This window comes from Protopterus annectens, chromosome 13.part0 (assembly GCF_019279795.1).
Source record: "Protopterus annectens isolate FY-2018-M chromosome 13.part0, PAN1.0, whole genome shotgun sequence".
Classification (NCBI taxonomy): Eukaryota; Metazoa; Chordata; order Ceratodontiformes; family Protopteridae; genus Protopterus; species Protopterus annectens.
Genome location: NC_056747.1, coordinates 642,525,638 through 642,544,567, shown reverse-complemented (window position 1 = coordinate 642,544,567; position 18,930 = coordinate 642,525,638). Strand labels below are relative to the sequence as shown.

Here is an 18,930-nt window from a genome sequence, read left to right as displayed (position 1 = left end):
GTGTGTGTGTGTGTGTGTGTGTGTACTGTCTGCAAATAGAGCTCAAAGCAATGAAATTTTGTTTAGCCTGCACTGAGGTATGGGTCTAAATGACAGTAAAGTTTACTTTTATATTGGCACTGAGGAGTAATACATACCTATTGGTGTCCTTGACTTCACAGACCTTCCCTGATTTTGCCTCATAATTTTGCTCTGTCCTTCATAAAAAGTTTGATTTGTCGTTAAATCATTGATGATTGCAGAGTCAATAAATCAGAGTTTTATACTTATTATCCAAAATGCATGCTGATGCAAAAGGTGTTATTCTATTAACTTTTTAAGTGAATTAGGGTAATATTTAAAACATGTTCCTGATTAAGAGGCTTTATTCTGCTATTATTTTTGACACTGCAAAGAATTCAGCAAAGGTGATGAGAGTTATAGAATCTGGTGTTCTGCCAGTATTTATAAAACTCCCTATAAGAGAAAATCATCCCTAAAGACTGAGAGCATCAGCTTCTCGAATAATCCAAGGTGTGCATTGAGATCGGTCAGTCTGGGTTGCTGATCTGTTTAGTGATTTCCTCGTTCATGTTCATTATCAGCTTTAGCCTAACAGGGTGACATCACAACCCTGTTCAGGTAAAAGAGCATAATCAGGAAATCAGTAAATTTTGTTCTCCTCATTTTTCCACAACCAGTGGCAGCTTTTGTGGAGATGATTGAGGGCCCCCCACCTGCGGCCACAGGTATTGCAGGTACCTAAAGCTGGCTATGTTGTTAGTTTTAGTGGACAGAATGGTCGCCAGCAGGGTTTAACTAAACACTATGTCAGTGGTAAAATATTTAATGGAACTGTGAAGCCTGTTACTTGATAAAATGCGATTAGTATAACCAGAGATATCTTTGAATTTTAAAGGAGATATAAATAAGTGTTATTATTATCTACCTGGTTTATTAAGTATACAAGATTGTTGTACTAGTTTTTGTAAGTTTGACAAACATGTTAAAAATATCAAGATAAGATAACTTGCTATGGTTGGGGGCCCCCCAGGAACAGGGGGCCCCCAGCGACCACAGGGTTTGCTGATGCCTAAAGCCAGCTATGGGGAACATCAGTTTATTTTCAGTTGTGAGGACATGGTTGCCAGCATTGGTCTATACACTAGATTCCTGGATGACATTTTTTTAATATTTAAAGGGGACCATACTGATGCTGAACAATTCTTAAGAACGCTCGATACTACTAGCTTTTTAAAATTCACTAGCAACTTTCAGAAAGACAAGATTGCCTACTTAGATGTGGAATTGGGGAAAGACAAAGTGGGGAAACAATATGGTGCTAAAATCTATCATAAGGAAACTTACTCAAATTCCGTACTATATTTTACTAGCTCACACCCAGTCCACCAGAAAAGATCTATTATAAAAGGCCAGTTAGTGTGAGCAGCAAGAATGGTGTCTGAGGAGGATGAATTTTTAAAAGAATGTGAATTCTTGAAAAACATGTTTATCTGTAACTCAAAATCCGTAATGTACTTAACTCAGTGCCAAACTTTTCCAGCATTCTACGTAGGTTAATCTGACAGAAAGCTCAGAGAAAGGGTGTGTGAGCACATATACAACATTAATAAAGAGAAAGTGGAGAATGCCTTAGCTAGTTATTGTGCTAGGTATCCTGGTCATACCTTTCTCTTTAGAATTATCGGACAAGTTGTACTTGACACTAGAGGGGGCCCCTACCAGTTAGTACTGGAAAAACATGAACTGTTATAGCAGCTCCATTTAGATGCAAGTAGACCACCAGGTCTAAATGAAGTAACATCTATAACTTGTATTTTAAACTAAGAAGCTTGTCTAGATGAGACAACCCCTTTGAGCTACGTTTAGTAACAAAAGAAATTGACATGAGCAGATTTTATGTATATTACGAAGGATGTGCATACACTTGTGTAGATAACTTTTTATATAATAATATTTTAACAAACAATTTTTAGACTGTATTTCATACTGCAGACATTATGTTTATTGTTGGATAAAGGTTTTATAGTTGCTTATGCAAGAATTGTTAGGATGTTTCTGTATGAAGACAAAGAAAGAACAAAATAGAAAAAAGTTAGTTTGGTATGACCTTTGAGTTGATCAAGTAAGAAACTAACTTATAATTAAACAGAAGGGAGGGTGTGTCATTCACTATATAAGGCATGAATTTTATCTGTGGTTTGTTTGATGAAGTCTGACTACTAAGCCTGACGAAAAGTGCTTTACGTGTATTCTTTGTTTTACATATTTTTATTTTTTTCATATTAAAAGTGTGGAGTTCAGTCGTTTGCCTCTCAGTGGTCTCTGTTCACAGTTGGTTTGGGGTTGTTCAGATTTTGGATCAATGCTCCCTTTGCCAGAACATCCTTGTTTGGCTGTAAAGTGAAAGAGACGTTATCCAGGTGTGAGAAAGATGGTAAGACCCTTTCTGCTGTGGGTGTACATTTCTGTACCCCCTCCAAAGGGGGCCTTTTCTAGGAGCCAGAGAAGCGGTGGGAAAATTTGGTTCAAAAAATCCCAAGGGCCTTTCCAGGACACATGTGGAAGGAGTTCCTCCAGGGGCAGAGGGGGAAACCAAAATGGAAGACACCACCCTCATGGCAGAGGTAGTCCTCAAAAACCAGGGCTTCAGGAATTACTTTCCAGGAAGCTTTTTTAGCACTCCTGAATGGAGGCCCAATTGTCTTCTTCTGAATGCAGTCGGGGGATGCTTGTCCTTGCAACTAAATGCTTGGCTAAACATAACAACAGATTCCTGGGTGCAAAAGATCATATCCAGATACTGTATAATTCCCTTTGCTAATCTTCTCCCTGTACACAAGAAAATCCCCAATGTTCCACCCAATCAGAGGGATTCAGCAATGCAAGAAATTCAAAAACTGATGGACAAAAGAGTCAACCAAGAAATCCCGCCAGTCCATAAAGGATCCAGAATCTACTCAGGATTCCTTTTAGTGCCAAAAAAAAAGACAGGGGACTGGAGACCGATTTTAGATTTCAGTGTGCTGAACAAATCATTTCAGCAGGCAAAGTTCCAGATGGTCATGGTACACTAAATTCTTCCCTTTCTGAAGAAAAATAACTGGATATGTTTGATAGATCTCCAGGATGCATATTACCACATACAAATGGACAAAGGCTCCAGGAAATTCCACCGCATCTGGCTTGGAACCAGTCATTACCAATTCAGAGCACTGCCTTTGGTCTCACCACAACCTCCAGGGTGTTCACCAAATACATGGCAGTAATAGCAGCTCACTTGAGACTGCAAGGATTTTGAGTGTTTCTGCACTTGGACAACTGGCTGATAACTGCTTTGATCAAGCATCAATTAATAGCAGACAGAGATTACACACTCAACATCTGTGCCCATCTGGGGATTATAGTAAATCCTGAAAAATCCCATTTGATGCCAGTGCAAAATTTAGAATTCATAAGGGCTATACTAAATATGGAGACAACTATAGCATCCCTTCCTCCAAAGAGGTTTCAAAGAATTATGGTACAACTTTAAAAGATAATCTGCAGAAAGAGGGTTCCTGCAGAACTAGTTTTGCAAGCTCTAGGGTTGATGGCTACATCAATAACTCTAGTACCTTTAGCCAGGTTTCATATGAGAGTTCTGCAGTTGCTACTAGCTTCTCAGTGGTCTATCCTTCACCAGCTTTTGTCAGACCAAATTCTGATCACTAATTATTGCAAAAGGGATCTTCTTTGGTGGATGGACTCCAAAATATCTGCAGTCACTCCTTTCTTCTTCCAGAGCCCATGGCCATAAAGACCACGGATGCCTCCCAGATGGGGTGCGGGGCATTTTCTGGGCAAGAGTGTCCAAGGTACTTGGGCCCCATTAGAGGCCAACTTGCACATCATCAATGTCCTGGTGCTAAGAGCAGTGCTTCTACCATTGCAGGCCTTTAAGACAGCTCTTCCTCAGAGAACAATTGCAATTCAAGCAGACAATATATTAGTAATTTGGTACATCAACAAGCAGGGAGGAACCAAGTCTTACCCCTTTTGTCAAGAAGCCCTCAGAGTGTGGCAGTGGGTGATCTCTTCCAATCACTTTCTAAAACAGCAACGCACATTCCGGGGAGTTCCAGTGTGATTGCAGACAAGCTGAACAGAAGTATCCTTCAGACTCAAGAGTGGTCTCTCAATCCAAAAGTGGTGAAAATTATCTTCCATCAGTTGGGTCAACCTTGCTGCGACCTGTTTGCTCCTCTCCTAAACAACAAGTGCAGCAATCACTTTGCCCTGATCTCCCCTATAAGCAAGTCACCCAGGGATCCTGCCCTCCACAATTGCCCCCCCCCATCTCATGTATGTCCCTCAATACCTCTAATTCCAAAATTCTTACAAAAAGAGCTAAGGTTGAAAAGCACAGTAATCCTCATTGCAGCCTTTTGATCTCAATAGATTTGGTTCCCCTTCTTTGGCCTTATCTGATTCAACAACCCTGGATTTTGGACCCAGTTCCAAAACTTCTGTCCCATCCAGGCAGACTTGTTCTTCCAGACATTTTGAACCTCAAGCTAACAGCGTGGTTCCTCCAATTTCATTAGTTACGAGGCATCTTAATATTTCCTCCCCAGTACGCCATATCCTCTTGTAGGCTCATAAGCCTTCCACTTTTAAACTGCACTCTATAAAATGAAAGAGATTTACCATTTGGGCCCATGAAAAACTTATTAATCCATTTTCAGCTTCTACAGAGCATATTTTAAAATTGTTTAGCCTCTCTTTCCAATGCTGGAGCTTCCCCTTCTAACATCAGATTACAATTAGCTGCAATTTCTAATTTCCACGATGGTTTGGAAGAACATTTCTTTGCCACTCATGGATTTTGTCAATCATTCCTAACAGGTATGCTTTTGTTGAAACCCCCTTTCAAAGATTCAATGCCCCCCTGGGATCTAAACTTAGTGTTGCAGGCCATAATACATTCTCCCTTTGAGCCCTCTGTGGAATGTGATCTGAAGTTTTTGTCTTAGAAGACACTGTTTGGTAGCCATTACCTTTGCCAGAAGAATTTCCGAGATCCAAGCCTTGTCGTCTGAACCCCCTTATTTGATTTTCCACAAGGATAGAGTTTCTTTACAAACAAACCCCTACTTTCTACTCAAGGTAGTCTGAGAGTCTAACATGAATCTTAATTTACCAGTTTTCTTTCCACATTTTTCCAACAAAGGTGAATATTCCTTACATTTACACGATGTTCATAGACAATTACATTTCTATTATCAGAGAACAAAAGACATTTGAAAATCAAATCAACTATTTGTTTCCTTTTCCAGTGCAAAATTGGGTAAGCCAGTCCGCAAGGTAACTCTGGCTAAATGGCTGAAAGACTGCATTTCATTTATTTATGACAAAATAAATTAACCTTGAAAGCACATTCTACAAGATCTGTAGCCACCTCGGCAATTTTCCAGTCCTGAGCTTTGATGGATGATATTTGTGCAGCTGCTACTTGGGATTATTCCCATATCTTTATTATTCATTACAAATTGGATTTGGTCTCTAGGGGAAGAGCATCCTTTGGTTCAATGGTGCTCAAGAATATCCTTCCATGAGTCCACCCAAGAATTTAGGTAGCTGGGGGCTCTGTCCCATCTGTCAAGGATAAAATGAAGATTGACAACATCAGATAAAGAAGATATGTACTTGCCATAACATTCCATCTATGTTGTCTATCCTCATTTATCCTTGATTGCCCCCCCCATCTTCTGACCATTAAAGACTTTTTGGTAGAGCGGATTATATATCCTTGAATTATTATGATTTTTTGAAGCACAGTAGATATGGCTTGCTTTCTTTATATATATGTGTGTGTGTGTGTGTGTGTGTGTGTGTGTGTGTGTGTGTGTGTGTGTGTGTGTGTATTTATATATATATATATATATATATATATATATATATATATATATATATATATATATATATGTGTGTACGTTTATATATTTTTCTGCAAACTTGATCTGAGATAATTGTGAGAGAGGGATTGTGGGTAGAGGTGAAGTTTGATAGTTTTTGGCTGGGGCGAGCTGTAGTAACAGCCAAGTCGGTAATGATGTCGGAACCGCACCCATCTGTCAAGGATAAATAAAGATAGACAACACAGATGGGACATTATAATAAGTACATAACTTCTTTTTAAATTGCGGCAAGTGTAATTGTGTTTTTATTAAAAAAAAAAGTGTAACTTCTAGCACATCTTGCAATGTGCTAGATATAAAGTGTACAGAATATGCAAATGCTTTTAGTGAAAATGCAGTAGAACTGTTGAGGTGTGAAACTGTGTTTTCAAATGTGCTCACATTTGAACAACTTGAAGCGTAATGTTAATCCAAGACAAAACAAAGCATTAACTCATTTAAACTTTTTCCTGAAGTATTTGACTGTAGAGACAGGAATTTTACAACCAGATTGAAGTAAACCAATGGTATTGTTGGGAATTCTTAAGTAAGGAGAAACAATTGTTGCACAGTTACTTCCTTGCTTCCTGAGGTGAGTGCAAGAGAAATGCATTCCTGAAAAAGAGTTCAGTCTGAAATCTCAGTGGGGTTCTCCCAAAAACATGTTGGATGTTTCCACCCTCAATCTCATCCAAAATTGCATGGAATTGTGGGCAGCAATCAGGGTTGCCAGACATCCCTATTTGAGCAGGACTGTCCCAGGATCAGCGGCCCGATACCGAGTCCTGGACTGCCAGTTAAAATCCCAGTGAAGCAGCCTCCACTTTGTTTTTCTTTTTTATTGGCCTGTATGCCGGTATATGAGCCAATCAAATAATCGCAAAATGGAGCCACTTCTGTTAATGCAGAAATGCTTGATGTTCCACATTGAACAGAGAGCCTCCACTGTGCATTTTTTTGATTGGCTCATATGGGCGTACGGGCCAATCAAAAATTGCAAAACAGAGCTACTTCTGTTTAAAGCGGAACTGCCTGATTTTCCACATTAAAGATCTTTTTTTCTTTTTTTTTTTGGTCTTCACTTAGTGTGAAGGACCTTTTCTTATTTTTTTTTTTCGTCCCTACCTATCCCTTTACAAATCTGGCAACCTGGCAACCCTGGCAGCAATACAGACCCTAGGTGGTACATGTTGGGGGAGGTTCTGTATAGGTCAACCACTTTAGGCATCAACTGTAATGCACAGTATGCTCCAGATAGGCATACACAGACTCACAGACTGTGGGCTGTGTCAGGTCTAGCTGCTCAATACTGTAAAAAAATGCCTCTAGGTGATTCAGGCCAATGTTCCAGATCTATGGTTGTCTAAGTATGCAAACTACTGTAAATTGTTTACTTTCTACCATTCACTTGCAACTGTTCCACCATGGGTTAGGCAATCTCAACAATTGCTGCAAGGACAATAGTGTCAAATTAAATGTAAAAAAGTGTATTATAGCTCATTTTTGCAAAAAGAGCATTTCCAAATCAAACCACACAGGTGACATACTCTTCCATTCAAGCACTATTGTAAGTGGTCTGGGCCCTTTTGTTGATAATCCCGTATCTTTTGACAAAAAAGTCTCCACAGTAATTCAGAATATCTTCTCTCTGGCACATGTAATTTACCAAAGCATCTCCTGTAAACCCAGAATAATCTCAATTCTTCTTTACTCATGTCTCATCATATTCATTATTGAATGCAATGCCCCTTTGACATGTATTTTATTAAACATATCACTCAACTTGAGAGATCTCATAAAGTCCTTACTAAAAAGATCAATATCCTCAAGATCCTCAGTTATCTGCACAGTCATCTCTGTCTCTCTCTCTCTGTTAGACTTGATGTTGATCTTTGTTTAGCATTCCATAGGTCACAAGTAGGTGGTAGGCTAGCTGCCCTTGCGGGCCATTTTAAGCCTAACCAATTTCCATTTTTGTGTTCAAAATAACCTATCAAATTTGGTTATAGACTGGCCTTGCCCATCCCATGGTTGATAATTATATATTACCCCTAATTAGAATAACTTAGATCATACCTTAGGTAATTTGAGTGGAAGGGGACCCATGCATGGGATAAAGCATTTAGGAGCTGTCTCTGTCCATTAGTAGCACAGGGCAGTCCTGGGGTAAATTTTCTGTTTCCCATCCATAGATCTAAATTGTGCTTGAATGTGGACTGGGATGAACTTTGTTTTATGTTCCAGAGCAGCAGTATCTTTTGTGAGATATACCTGTCCCTCCGAACCATTCCCTTGATGCTGCAGAAGAGGTTTAGAGCCCTATATCAAGTATTGCTGATGCTGTTTGACTTGTTGATGTGCAGTAAATTCTTCAATAATGGGTCGGAGGATGCTTTGCATGCCAGACACAGATCACCTCTTAGCAGACTGTAGGATACTGAGCATAGTGACAGTCCATGTAGGACATGTTGTTTAGGCCTTGTATCCTTTTAGTAAGATATCTCTGTGGGCATTTCAGTTGTTGCATGTGTCTGAACAGATACATGCTAAAGAAGGAAGTATATTCAATTACTGGCCTAATGAGGGCTGAATAAAGTGGGACAGTGACATCCCTAGATCTAGACACAATGCCTTTGTTTATAAGTTCTGCAATATAGAAGAGCTTTCTTACAACAATGGATGCACACTGGTCAGACATTAAGTCACTGTCCAAATAAGTTCCCAAATCCTGAACAATCGGGTCAACTCTTACGGGCAATGAAAGATCCAGCCCTCTTTGTTCTCTTATTCTTTCGCAGAAGGTGTAAATACACTTTAACTCTGGAGGCAAAACTCTCTCATACAATTAAAAAAAATCCTATAGAGGTAGTCATTAACACTTACACCACACCTTCTGCACAGGATAAAGATCCTACGCATAAAACTACTTATGCTGAGGCACTTACAGTCAAAGAAACTACCCTCAGCCATCATGTAGACACTCTGTTAAAATGCCACCCACAGCTACAAATAGTAACACTGTATCCAATGCTTCTACTCTGTCATAGTCCATGCGGATGTTAATGACCTGAGACATACCTCCCTTGGCTATATGAAGCAAGACATGATTTAGATTGCTGATTACTTGTCTCAGGCAGGTAAGAGCACTGATCAGCATACTACCTTCTCCAAGGATGATGCCACATTACCAACAGAAAATAATTGATTTTAACAATTGGTTTAGCTTCTGGTGTTATTCCAAGGGAGTACAATATTTGACAGCCTGGGAGGACATGGTTGACAGACCATGCTGCTTTGCCAGGAATGTTCTGCACTTAACCCTCTAGGCTTTCAGTTATTGGCAACGATCTTTTCTAGTCCCATGGTGCCATTTTTAGGCAATTACAAACTGATAAACCTCCCAACGTAACTGAACATGTGAAGGAATATCTAAAGTTAGTACAGCTAAATGCTAGAAGTCTTAACAAGAAACTTCACTCCCTGCAAGCCTTCCTCTCCCTGGAGAGTGTAGACATCTATGTATTAATGGAGACATGGTTTAAAATCATAGAGAGTACCCCAGCAATAGAAGGTTATAATGCATTTCACACCTTTACACCAGCTACTGCACAGGAAGGAACTAAAGGTGGAGGAATCTCAGCTTATATTAAAACCAACCTCATATTCAGACTAGTTAAAATGTATGACCAACTAGAACACATACATCTGTAATTCACCATAAATTGGGTCTCCTACCATATTCCTTGCAACCTGGAAACCAACACAACCTATCTCAGTATACTAGAGTCTCTCACTGTTCAACCTAATATGATATTCATGGGGGATTTCAACTACTCCTTTAGAGATTGGGAATCCTACACCCCTTCTAATGCACAAGCCCAGCACTTCCTAAACTTTGTTAATACCAACATCCTGGAACAGCTGGTCCATTCTCTTACCAGGGGTACAAACATCCTTGACCTTGTACTCACTAACATGGGGGGGGGGGCAATGTTCCTGTTCCTCACCCAGTGTAATGTCCTTTCTTGTCAGATCTAAGCATAAGGCAGTATTACTTGAAATAAAAATTAAATCTGCGGATCCAGCAAAGCCAAAAACCTTTAGGAGCTATTCCAAGGCTAACTTCTCTCTACTAAGTGACACCCTGGCTAAATTCCAAGCATCCCCAAATCCAGTAAACACCATAGCATATGCTGAGCTATTTACAAAATCTCTGTACAACCATATCAATAGCTGTATAGAGTGAGTTGTGTCTAGTCATGTTAAGAATAAGTCTTACCAGCCTCATCCATAAGGCCATGGAAAGAATCATCATGAACATGATAAATGAGGACATAATTAACCTACAAACTCTGTACTAATCACAGTTCAGCTTTGTTAAAGGAAGGTCATGCCTATTAAATCTGGTGAACTTTTCTGGGAATCACCAAAGGACTGGATAAAGGTAAGACTGTGCACACAGCCTACCCTAACCTGACCAAGGCTTTTAACAGAATACTCCACTCAGACATTATAGACAGGCTCACTAATTTAGGTAAAAACCCTTTTATCACCCACTGGATAGCCAAATGGCTCATAGATAGGACCTATGAAGTCAAAATACATGAGGCCACCTCCACCAAGAGGCCAGTCACTAGCAGAATCCCCTAGGACTCGATTCTGCTCCCGCTCCTTTTTGGCATCAATTTCTCTGAAACAGAAGCAAATGCTGAAGGTGTATGCTTGACTAAGTTTGCAGATGATTGCAAGCTGGCATTTATCATTCACTCTCTTGCAAACATTAACATTCTTCAAGAGGGTTTATTTCTTTCTAACAAATGGTGCCAATGCCATATTCTTAAACTCAGTGCTATGAAATGCATAATTGTACTCTTTGGGAAGTCAACCATCCCAGCTAATTACCATGTTGATAGTAATTCCCTAATACTCGACCCACAGGTCAAAGATCTGGGTACGCATGTACACATTAACCTTGCATCCAACCACAATCTTGCCATTGTGGTGAGGAAATCCTTTTATGTTGCACAACTTATAAGTAAGGGCATGGCATCTAGATCCAGAGAGGTCAATTATCCCACTGTACTCTGCCCTTATCAGACCAGTAATAGAGTGCAATGCTCCCTTCGGTATGTACCTGATCAGGCATATGCAGCATTTACAGCAACCTTAGAGGCTCCTTACAAAAATAATACAAGGCGTAATGAACCTGCCTTGTGCAGAGCACCTTAAAGCCATTTCCCTCAGCTCAGTCCCATATAGATTACTGAGTGGTGATCTATACCTGGCTTACAAGGCATCTGCAAACCCCGCACTTCTGAATGTTCTCCATATTTGTAAGTCAAAGAAAACCAGAAATACATGGTCTATGGACTTAAATTTTGTCTGTGACTTAAACAAAACATGCTGGAGAGACAGATATGTGTCCCAGAGACTGCCTGTCCTATGCAACAGGCTTCCCATTCATATGAAGCTGAGTTCATCTATTACTCAGTTTAAGTTCAACCTAGACCAGTGGATGGGGGATAGGAAATTTACATCTGGCCTGGCCCCATGTCCCTTATGGACAGAGGTACCTTACAAATGCCTGGCTCTCATGTCCTGTTTGGATGTAGGACATCATTATTCTTTCAGGAAAACTTGGCTATGCTTAGGAAGGACACTCCAGGTCATTAGCCTAGTAACAACCTATGAGTCTATGAATAAATGATTCTTCAAATACCCTTTTAAAGGAACTAGATCTTCATCAACAGATGAGGAAAATATGTTGGTGTGATAGATTCATACTTGTCTAAAAAATGTGCACATGTACTGACCTCCCTACAGAGGCAAACTCTGCAATACATGCTGATGAAGTTGGCTGTATGCACATGATTTCCATTTCATGCTTTCTGCCATTTTCATATACCAGATGTTTCAGTGTTCCTATTACCACAGCCATTTTTCTGTGATTATTAAAAGTACACTTTCCAGAAATGTGAATGTGCATCATTTAGTTAGTTAGCTAGTTAGTTAGCTAGTTAGTTAGTTAGTTAGTTAGTTAGTTAGTTAGTTAGTTAGTTAGTTATTGCAATTAATTAATTCAGGATAACATTAAGCATTCAGGATATCATCTTATTAGTTTAATTTTGGTTTCCTTTATTTGAGTGTAGCATAGATATGGTACAAAAAATATTACATGCATTTCAAGAATTCTAGGCAAAATCATGCTCCCACATGTGAACTCTAATGCACACCTACACCAATGAGAACCCATTTGTGAGTCCTAACACCAATCACCCTCACTTTCTGTAGCGTGATAGGAGTATAATACCTATACTGCATTCAGTTGTGAACATACTCCTCAACCTGCAAACTTTGAAAACAGGAACAAAGGCCCTTGAAACGGAGGTACATCAATCCAAAAATCCAGGCATTAATTAGCATAAAATTTGAATACTACATACCACATAACTCTTCCTGCTTCCAGTAGAAATGTGGGATACAACTAAGAAACATGTTTAAAAAACAGAGTAAGAAAAATTGATGGAAAAATATAAGCACATTATCAGATAGTATACAATCTGTAGACTATAACTAACTATATTGCAGAATTCTACCATGCAAAGTCATTTACTTTTGCTTCTGAAAAAAATGACATGTAAGATGCGTGTCCTCTTTCTTTAAATTATTGTTGCCACTAATATGTTGTTAATGTACTGTGGTTTTCTATGCATTAGACAGCTTTGAAAATCACATATGATGAGGAAACTTCAGAAAATTCTGTGAAGGGATAGATCAAGCCTGAAAATAGGGGCATACCTCCAAAAAAGATAAATCATATCTGAGGGTAAACCAGGCCATAAGAATGTTCCTCCGAAGTTGGGAGGTCAAGTTGTGAATGCCCATTTCGTTCTTGTAAACTGACATCAGAATGCTTATTCTCTAGGTATCAGGCACAAACACCTTTCTGTTCATACCACAATAAGTACCCTAAGATATTCCATTACCAGTATGAACAGGAGTGGGCTCAAATCTGAACCCTAATGCACACTCACTCACTCCCACTGAGAACTTGTCTTTGAGTCTGTACACTATTCTTACTTGTATCATGGGGTCCTTGTATATAGCCTGCACTAATTCTTTCTGTGTTTCCTGGACCTTAAACAATAGTCTAGGAATGCACAGTTGGACTCTTTCCTCAACAAAATGTTTTCAATATATGTCTGACTGCAAACATCAAGTTGATTCTACTGCATCCTGATCTAAATCTGAACTGCTCATCTCCCATCTTACTTTCTACTACTCTGCTTATTTGTTTAATAATCACCCTGCCCAGCATTTTAATGTGTTGTGAGAGGACTCGAATACGTCTAAACTGCCCACAGCTGTGAATTTCCCCTTTGTTCTTGTAAACTGGGACTAGAATTTTTATTATTTAGACATCTGGCATACACCTATCTCTAGACACCACAATGAGTACCCTAAGGTGACGTTTCTCCCCCTACTGCACCCAACATCACGATCATATCTGCTGTGACCATGGTATTTTCCCTGTCTTTAAATTTTCTTTGTGCTTTTTATGCTTCTTTTAGGGTGGGTTCTTTGTCCTGTTTTGTCATAGGTTATGCATGTGGCAGTGCGGCTTTTGTGATTTTCTTCATTCATAAACTTCTTGAAGTATTTCCTTTTACCTTTGATTTTCTTTGGACTTGCCTCCCACATATTTCTGAAATTACTGTAAAAATGTAGCCAAATGCAATTTTCCAGGTAAAATTATTGTAAGAAAATGTGATCTTAAACCATTCTGGTAAGAACTAATAACAGGCACATCACAACAAAATATTCATGTTATTAGTTTATAATCTTACTTAACATATAGTTACAAAGAAAAACACTGGAAGGTAACAAGACAGAATCAAAGAAGTGACTGATTTATTTTCATAGAGTTTTTTTTTTTTTTCAGGTAGACTACCACAATATTGTTGAATTATTTTTCATTAAAATATTGACGAAGGTCTTTGGGATCATGAAAAGAAGTTTGTCAGAAATTTCCACTCGAGCTACAGCAGGTATAAAAAAGATCACATTTCTAAAATTAAGCGCTGATAACAGCTGTTATTATTTTAAGCATAGTTCAGTTCATAGCAAAGTCTAAGTTTTTAAGTGTTATGCTGTAGAACAGTGTCAAAACAGAATAAGCAGTGAATAATTTTTATATTGTGCATACAGTGTGCTGAATGTGTACTAGTGTTAGCAGGAAAATACAAAGCTGAGATTACTGGATTCACATAGCTGCAGCATATACTGCTGCTTAGTTTCAAGGTTTTACATGTATGTGCATCTTATTTCAGGAGATATTGATTCCTCTGATGAAACAATGACTATACTGTCCATCTGGTGCATGGTAGAAATTGTACTGTGTTTAAACTGTACAACCTTCTCAGAGATTCATAAAGAATCCAATTGATCACATTAAGGGCTGTTGTAAAAAGGCCTTGTTCCTGCAATGCAGTGTTTTGCAAATCAGAAGCCCATTTGCCTCACTGACAATAGACCTCATTATTGGCAGAGATGTCACCTATCCGTTTTTTTTCCTAGACTACACAAAAATCAAACCGATTGCCCGGTAGTCCAGAAAACACTGTTTAAACTCTGGTATCGGTAGCTTTTCTAAGTATTGCAAACCAGTAAAAGACAATGTTACTCCTCCCCCTGGCATGACTATGATGTTACAAAATGGGTGGAAAGTAGACAGGTACAGGGAGAAGATGTACAGGGTTAGGAGAAGTGTGAGGAGTATGGTCTTAATCTAGTTTCAGCCACAATGAAAGGTGGCAACCCTAATTATTGGTTAATTTGCATATCTGATCCCTATCAGATCAGCATTTTCCTTACTTTTAATACTAACAGTATTAGCAACTGCAATATGTTAGCACAGGCACCTCGCATTCACTCTTTTACACAGAATACATTTATTTACACATGTGTGCGCACACACGAGCACACATACATATACACACGGATTCACTTCAGAAGATCGAATTTCCGAAATCTCGAACTACAAATAACCGAAACCAAAAGCTCGAGTTTCGGAAACTCGAACTTCTGAAGGGAAACCATTAAAACAAAAAAAAAACACAAGCTTCGCTTTTGCAGGGGGGCTGTGCCCCCCACACCCCCCCTACTTAAATATACCAACTCCAAGATCGCGCTACAGTGGGGAGATGGGAAATCTCCCGTCTTGCTCTGTATCTTGAAGCAAAGCGGAGATTTCTTTACTTCCTGCCAACACCACAAAACAAAAAATACATTACGTACACACAAGGCATGCAACAATACTTGCCTCTGTGTGCACGTAATGTATTCAGGTCAGTAAAGTGTTATTTCGGAACACTACACACATTCGATTTATTAAAATCTCGATCATATGGTCTCGACCATATGCAAATCGAGATTTTAATAATTCGATTATGTGAAGTGTTCCCATACACACACACTCCACATACCTACATATCCCATTCCTCTCCCTGTGTTGCGAGAATGTACCCAATGTCTCCTTTTTCCTGCCCTTGTACACCAGAGATGATTTAATTAGCATTAAGGTTCATATCTTTCAGTAAATCTAAGCTTTTAAGAGATATAATTGAAATCTACCCCTGATTTGGTCCCACCATTACCTTTGACTCTGTCATGATTTCTTGCACTGTGAGGTTGAGAAGTATGTCTAGTGTTCCATCCTTTTCCCACATAAATCAGACTGTTTCAGGCATTTAATAATGCCAAAGACCCTTGATATATAATAAAAAAACACCCAATTGCACTAACCTATTAGTTAGTATAGTGGGTTAATGCTGGGGTTTACTATGGCAAAGTTCAAATCCTTTTGTTCACCCATATGTAGGTGACTTCTTTTGTCTTTTTTTTGGCTCACATTTATTCATCTGTAAAGTTAATCCCTGGTGTCTAGTGGTGGCACAAAGGACTAATAATCTCAATGGGATGGTATAGGTTTGGAATCCCTTTTAGAGCCCTCAAGGCATGCTTCTTATACTATCCCTGGTGTCTAGTGGCTCCTTGCACCATGTTTTTTTTGTTTTTAGTAAAATATCCCTGCTGTCTAGTTTTTCCCTCAATTTATGTTACATGTAAATGCAGTTAAGTCATGGCACTCAAAAGTACTATCTGGTATCTAGTGTTCCCCCGAATACCCATTCTGTTACAATGCAATTCAGGCATGAAATGTAAGAGATATTCTTCATATGGATTACTGCTGCACTAGCCTTAGCTATATGGGTTATACCCAGCATAAGATATAACAACTGGCCAGCTGCCAAAGGCTTCCACATTACATTAATACTTGTTAAAATCTACGTATTGTAAAAAGTAAGTACTTTTAAGTTAGTAAAAAGTATTCTTCTTGACTGCCTCGTGACTCTTATGCAATTTTAAATGGGAACACACTTTTTTAATTTTGCAGTAAAATGTTGTTAAAAGTTGATGTTAAGTTGTCAATCTCACCTTCATTCTTGCTGGATGGGTTCGGAGCCGATCCTCGGCTCCGACTCGGCCAATACTAAAGCTCGAGAGCTAATTCCACCGGCTTGAGGCTCCCCTATATCCCACAATGCTAGGCGGTAACTACTCAGATCTCGTTTGCCGCTTAGCTGACGAGATGCTTCTTCTACCGGCTCTGGCAGGTTAGTAAGTTTTCTTGTTTAAAAACTTCAATTTCAACCCCTATTTTTTCCTTTTAGTTTAGTTTTATATAGAGTATTCCATTAGTTTAAATCGAGTTCGCCCTTGTGTTAGAATTCCCATTTTATCCCCTTTATTAACTTTTAGGCCTTTGGCCCACTCCCTCTCTTTTCCCTGTCCTTCAGTGTGACTGGATTTTTATTTTGGTTAAGGGTGTGTCTGTGTGTTGTGCTTGTGTTTTTTTTCACACAGCTATTTAGGATGTCTAAAGACTCCAAGGTCTCAGGCTTCAAGAAGTGTGATTCGTGCTGTCAGAAAATGTCTCTGACAGACAGTCACACTTCTTGTGTATATTGCCTGGGACCTTTGCACCTGCAGGACTCATGTGCTGTGTGCCATGCATTCAGCCCTAGAGTCCTGCAGGAACGCAAAAACAAGTTAATTCTCCGAGGCTTGCTAAAGCCTGAAGGCCCCCCAACCCAGTCTGTGTCGGGGAAGCCTTCTAAGACTTCTAGGCTGTCGGCTCCAGTTTCAGAGCCGTCTCCTGGAAGCATTAAAGCGGCTTCGACATCGGCTCCGTCTGGAGCTGATGTTTCGAAATCTCATACCATTACCTTGGCTCCGGCTGGAGCTGAGGTTGGCAAGACTCAGTTGGCTCCGATAGGCTTATCGGAGCCACCTTCAAAGAAGAGGTCTAGGTCCCCTTCCATCGGCTCCATCCACTCGGCTCCGGGATCCCCTCTTCTGTTGGAGCGGAGCCATAGGTCTCATTCCTCTCGGTCCTCCAGGCTGTCCGACCATGATTTACAAAGGGTGGTGAGTAGACTTCTCAAGTCCGAGGCACTGGCCCAAATGCTGCATAGCCCTACTCAACAGTCAGTGGCTATTTCCATCCCTGATTTTATTCCTCCTCCGACTCCTTTGAGTTCGGAGCTGGGGCTTATCGGAGCCGTGGCTGTCAGTGCTTCGGAACTGATACCTTCCTTTTTGGCTCCGTCGTCTGCTCCGATTTCCTCATTGGAGGGATCTCAGTGTCGAACTTCCCTAGTCGGCTCCGAGGGGGCGAGTGGCATCGGATCCTTGTCTGACCTCATTCTCCCTCTCGGGGCATCGGCACTGGTGAGTTCAGCTCTGACATCGGCCTTGGAGCCGTCCCTGTCGGTGCCGGGGGGGGTTCTTGTCTCCTCGGAGCGGGGACCTCCGGCCTTGGCTGATAGGGGTGCCTTCGAGGTCATGCGGAGCATGCTAGACCCAGTGTCTACCCCACAGTCGGCTCCGTCAGCTCCTCCCTCTTTAGTGCCTGCGGTGATTTCTACCCAAACCCTTGTATCAGACTGCAGAGAGCCAGCTCCTCAGGTTTCCCCATTGGGAATTTCCTCCTCTTCCGAGGCCTCTCCTGATCTGGTAGGAGAACCCCCTCAGAAGAGACAGTGCAAGAGGAAGCACATTCCCCTGAGTCTATCACCTCTGACACTGACTTGGAGGAATCTGAAGGTTCCCCTCGGTCCCCCTCTGAGGATGTCTCCTTTGCTGATATCCTTGAAATCCTGAAACAGAGGGGGAACTGGCCCGCCCTTAACCCTTCAGAGGACGAGTCAGTTTATCTTGAGGCGTTTGGCTCTCGCCCTTCCACCTCCTGGGTGTCCCCTCCCTTTGACCCCCTTATGGAAGTGGTGGCAAGGAAGGCTTGGACGGCCCCTGATTCAGTGGAACCTACCCCAAGGAGGCCGTCAAAATTTATTACTGCCCCTAAAGAGAAAGAGTTTCTATCTAAAGGTGTCTCTGTTGATGCCATGGTGGTGGCTGCAGCCACTAAGAAGGAGTTAGCTGATCCTTCGGTACCTGTCCATCCTCCTAATAAGGAGTCTAGGACCATGGACAGGTACAGTAAGCGGATGTTTTCATCAGCGACCTTTTCAATGCGGTCGCTGAACTACTTGTGTCACTTCATCCATCTCCAGAGAGATTTGCTCAAGGATATGGGTGAGGCCATACAGGATCCAACAGCTGAGGGGTTCCAAGACAACCCTGAATTTGATTGTTAACTCCTCCATGCGGCTTATCTCATATGCTGCTGATGGGGCGAGTAGGGCCGCAGGCACAGGTGTAGCTTTACGACGTCACGCCTGGATGCGGCCTTGCAATTTTGCGGACCCTTTCAAGGCGTCCTTCACCAATTCCCCCTTTGATGGCTTAATATTGTTTGGTCCTCAGGTAAAGGATACATTGACTAGGTGTGAGGTGGAAGGTAAGACTCTCTCTGCTGTGGGAGTCCGTTTTTCTACCCCTTCTAGACCTTATCCAAAAGGTCAGAGGG

The 18,930-nt window shown here is 40.6% G+C and overlaps 1 protein-coding gene across 1 annotated transcript in view; it reads left to right on the top strand.

The window, feature by feature from the left end:
* Positions 1 to 18,930, top strand: part of SPATA22 (spermatogenesis associated 22) — a 1,591,573-nt gene that overhangs the window by 194,833 nt on the left and 1,377,810 nt on the right. The window contains exon 2 of the mRNA XM_044054327.1: positions 13,882 to 13,987. Within this exon, the coding sequence (XP_043910262.1) occupies positions 13,945 to 13,987 (43 nt within the window). The 5' untranslated portion in view covers positions 13,882 to 13,944. The remainder of the gene's footprint in view (positions 1 to 13,881; positions 13,988 to 18,930) is intronic.